Here is a 2191-nt window from a genome sequence, read left to right on the forward strand (position 1 = left end):
AGATAAGCCAATTACATAAAATCACGACATATGTTCTTAACATGTGAAATACATATGTCCTAACACATATCTATGACTTCAAAGAATAGATCAACACGATAGTGATGTGAATTTGTAATTTGTGGGGCATTGCATCGTGGCCTCACACCAACTACAAATATTTCTTCCATGTTCAAGATAGGAATATCATGCTTGCTACAAATGTGGATACTTCAGTCAATAAAGCTTCCCATTCATCATCTCTCATCATCTGCAATCGTTGCTTAGACACTCTGACAAGTGTTATAGCATTTACAATATCTTGATTTTTCTTTTGCAATGCTATTGACAACTTATTTGTGATCCCCAAAATATTTTTCATCAAGTGTAAAACAAAGGAAAATTCAAAAGATAGAATTAACCTTAAAATAGATCAAGATTCAACTCTTTGCTTAGAGAGTAGGTTATCCTTTTCAATCATCTTAAGTACATCAACTGTGGAAGAGAACATCAAAATCAAGTTGAGGATTGTCCTATAATGTGATCCCCAACTTGTATCACCAGCACGTTTAAGACTTGTCTCTTGGTTCAAACCTTGCCCACTTTCAAGTTCACCCAAGTTTAATGCTTCTGTAATTTTTGCAAGTTGTGTATTTCGTAAAAATTCTTGTCTTTTACAAGAAGCTCCAACAATAGTTACTATTTTACTAACCAGGCTAAAAAATTCAGCAATATTAGTATGCTTGTTAGCAACTGCTACAAGAGTCAACTGAAGTTGATGAGCAAAGCATTGGACTTAAAATACTGATTTATTCTCCTTCAGAATTAAAGTTTTAAGACCATTGAATTCACCTTGCATGTTACTGGCCCCATCATAACCTTGCCCACGTAGTCTTGATAAAATTAAATGCATATTTACTAAATAAAAATTCAATTGCAACTTTTAGAGACAAAGCGGAGGTATCTACTACATGTACAATACCAAGAAATTGCTTTGTAACAATTCCCTTTTTGTCCACATAATGCAAAACAACAACCATTTGTTCTTTTATTGAGATATCACGGGACTCATCAACTAAAATTGAAAAGAACCCACTGCCAAGATCTTCGATGATGGCATCGGTAGTTTTATATGCAACTGCATTCACAATGTCTTTTTGAATATCAGGATGGGCTAGCTTGCTGTTTTTTGGAGTTTTTTGCAACACTTCATTAATAACATCATTATGATCTGCCAAAAATTGTAGAAGTTTAAGGAAATTTCCTTTATCACTTGAATCATCAGATTCATCATGACCATGAAAAGCTAACCCCCGATGCAAAGGAATCTTATGCAATCAACTATTGCATTTAATTGAGTTCGATATTCAATTTTATCTTGATTTGACTGCTTAACAAAAACACTTTGAAGGTGTTGATTTTGTTTCATTAGATTTTCACCATTCTTAAGAGCTTGGTTATGGGCACTATTAACACCTCCAACATGTAGGTCTAGCTTTTCTTTCTTATTCCAACTATTGAATCCCTTTGTCACAAAAATGTCACCTCCAGATTGCATACCAACATCTTGTCTAAATAGGTAACAATATAAACAATATGCAGCATCCTTTTCAATACTATATTCCAACCAACTTTCATACTCTTTAAACCATTTAGGATTAAATCGACGCATAAGTCCACTAATTTTTGATGACATGGTTTTTTTTGTACATAATATCTTCTTATTTCATCTCGATCATTAGGATGATAAGATGAAATATTTTTTCGTAGCCCAGGGTCTGAAGGAAGATTGTTCACATCAACACAACCATGCTTAGAAGATGAATCTTGAGTAGAAGATGAATCTTGAGTAAGATCTGCATCTTGGGTAGAAGATGAATCTTGCAGCCTTCGGGGTTTCCTTATTAAAAATTTGTCCATAGTACTAGCAAACGAACAAAAAATAAACTATAAGTTCATTTGACATATATTTTTCTAATACAATAAATATATTAATTATTGTTGTTAAGTGATTTTTTGCAATTCTTTAAATATTTTATATTTTTGTTGTCTTTAGTGTTAATGTATTGACCAAGTCACATAGCTAACAACCACTCACAAATCCCAAGTCACATTCAACAAAATTAAAAAACTACTCAAAAGTCACAAATTAGTCAAATAGTCAAAGTAATAAGTCATAACTCAACTTTATATCAAATCAATAAAACACTTA

At 32.4% G+C, this 2191-nt stretch overlaps 1 protein-coding gene across 1 annotated transcript; it reads right to left on the bottom strand.

Moving 5' to 3' along the window:
* Positions 1-412: 412 nt before the first annotated feature.
* LOC126704660 (uncharacterized) lies at positions 413-1675 on the bottom strand. The gene is made up of 3 exons (XM_050403692.1): positions 1420-1675; positions 957-1210; positions 413-748 (listed from the first exon to the last, which is right to left on the bottom strand). Exons 1-3 carry the CDS (start codon positions 1673-1675, stop codon positions 413-415), a joined length of 846 nt encoding a protein of 281 aa, XP_050259649.1.
* Positions 1676-2191: the final 516 nt, after the last annotated feature.

This window comes from Quercus robur, chromosome 11 (genome assembly GCF_932294415.1).
Source record: "Quercus robur chromosome 11, dhQueRobu3.1, whole genome shotgun sequence".
In the NCBI taxonomy this organism is placed as follows: domain Eukaryota; kingdom Viridiplantae; phylum Streptophyta; class Magnoliopsida; order Fagales; family Fagaceae; genus Quercus; species Quercus robur.

Excerpts from the sequence above, each read along its gene's own strand:
- LOC126704660 (XM_050403692.1), bottom strand. The coding sequence starts at position 1,675 with ATGTCATCAAAAATTAGTGGACTTATGCGTCGATTTAATCCTAAATGG. Across the intron at positions 1,211-1,419 it reads TAACCAAGCTCTTAAGAATG|ATCATAATGATGTTATTAAT; the intron begins GTGAAAATCTAA and ends AATTTTTGGCAG. Across the intron at positions 749-956 it reads CAAAGCAATTTCTTGGTATT|TTGACTCTTGTAGCAGTTGC; the intron begins GTACATGTAGTA and ends CATCAACTTCAG.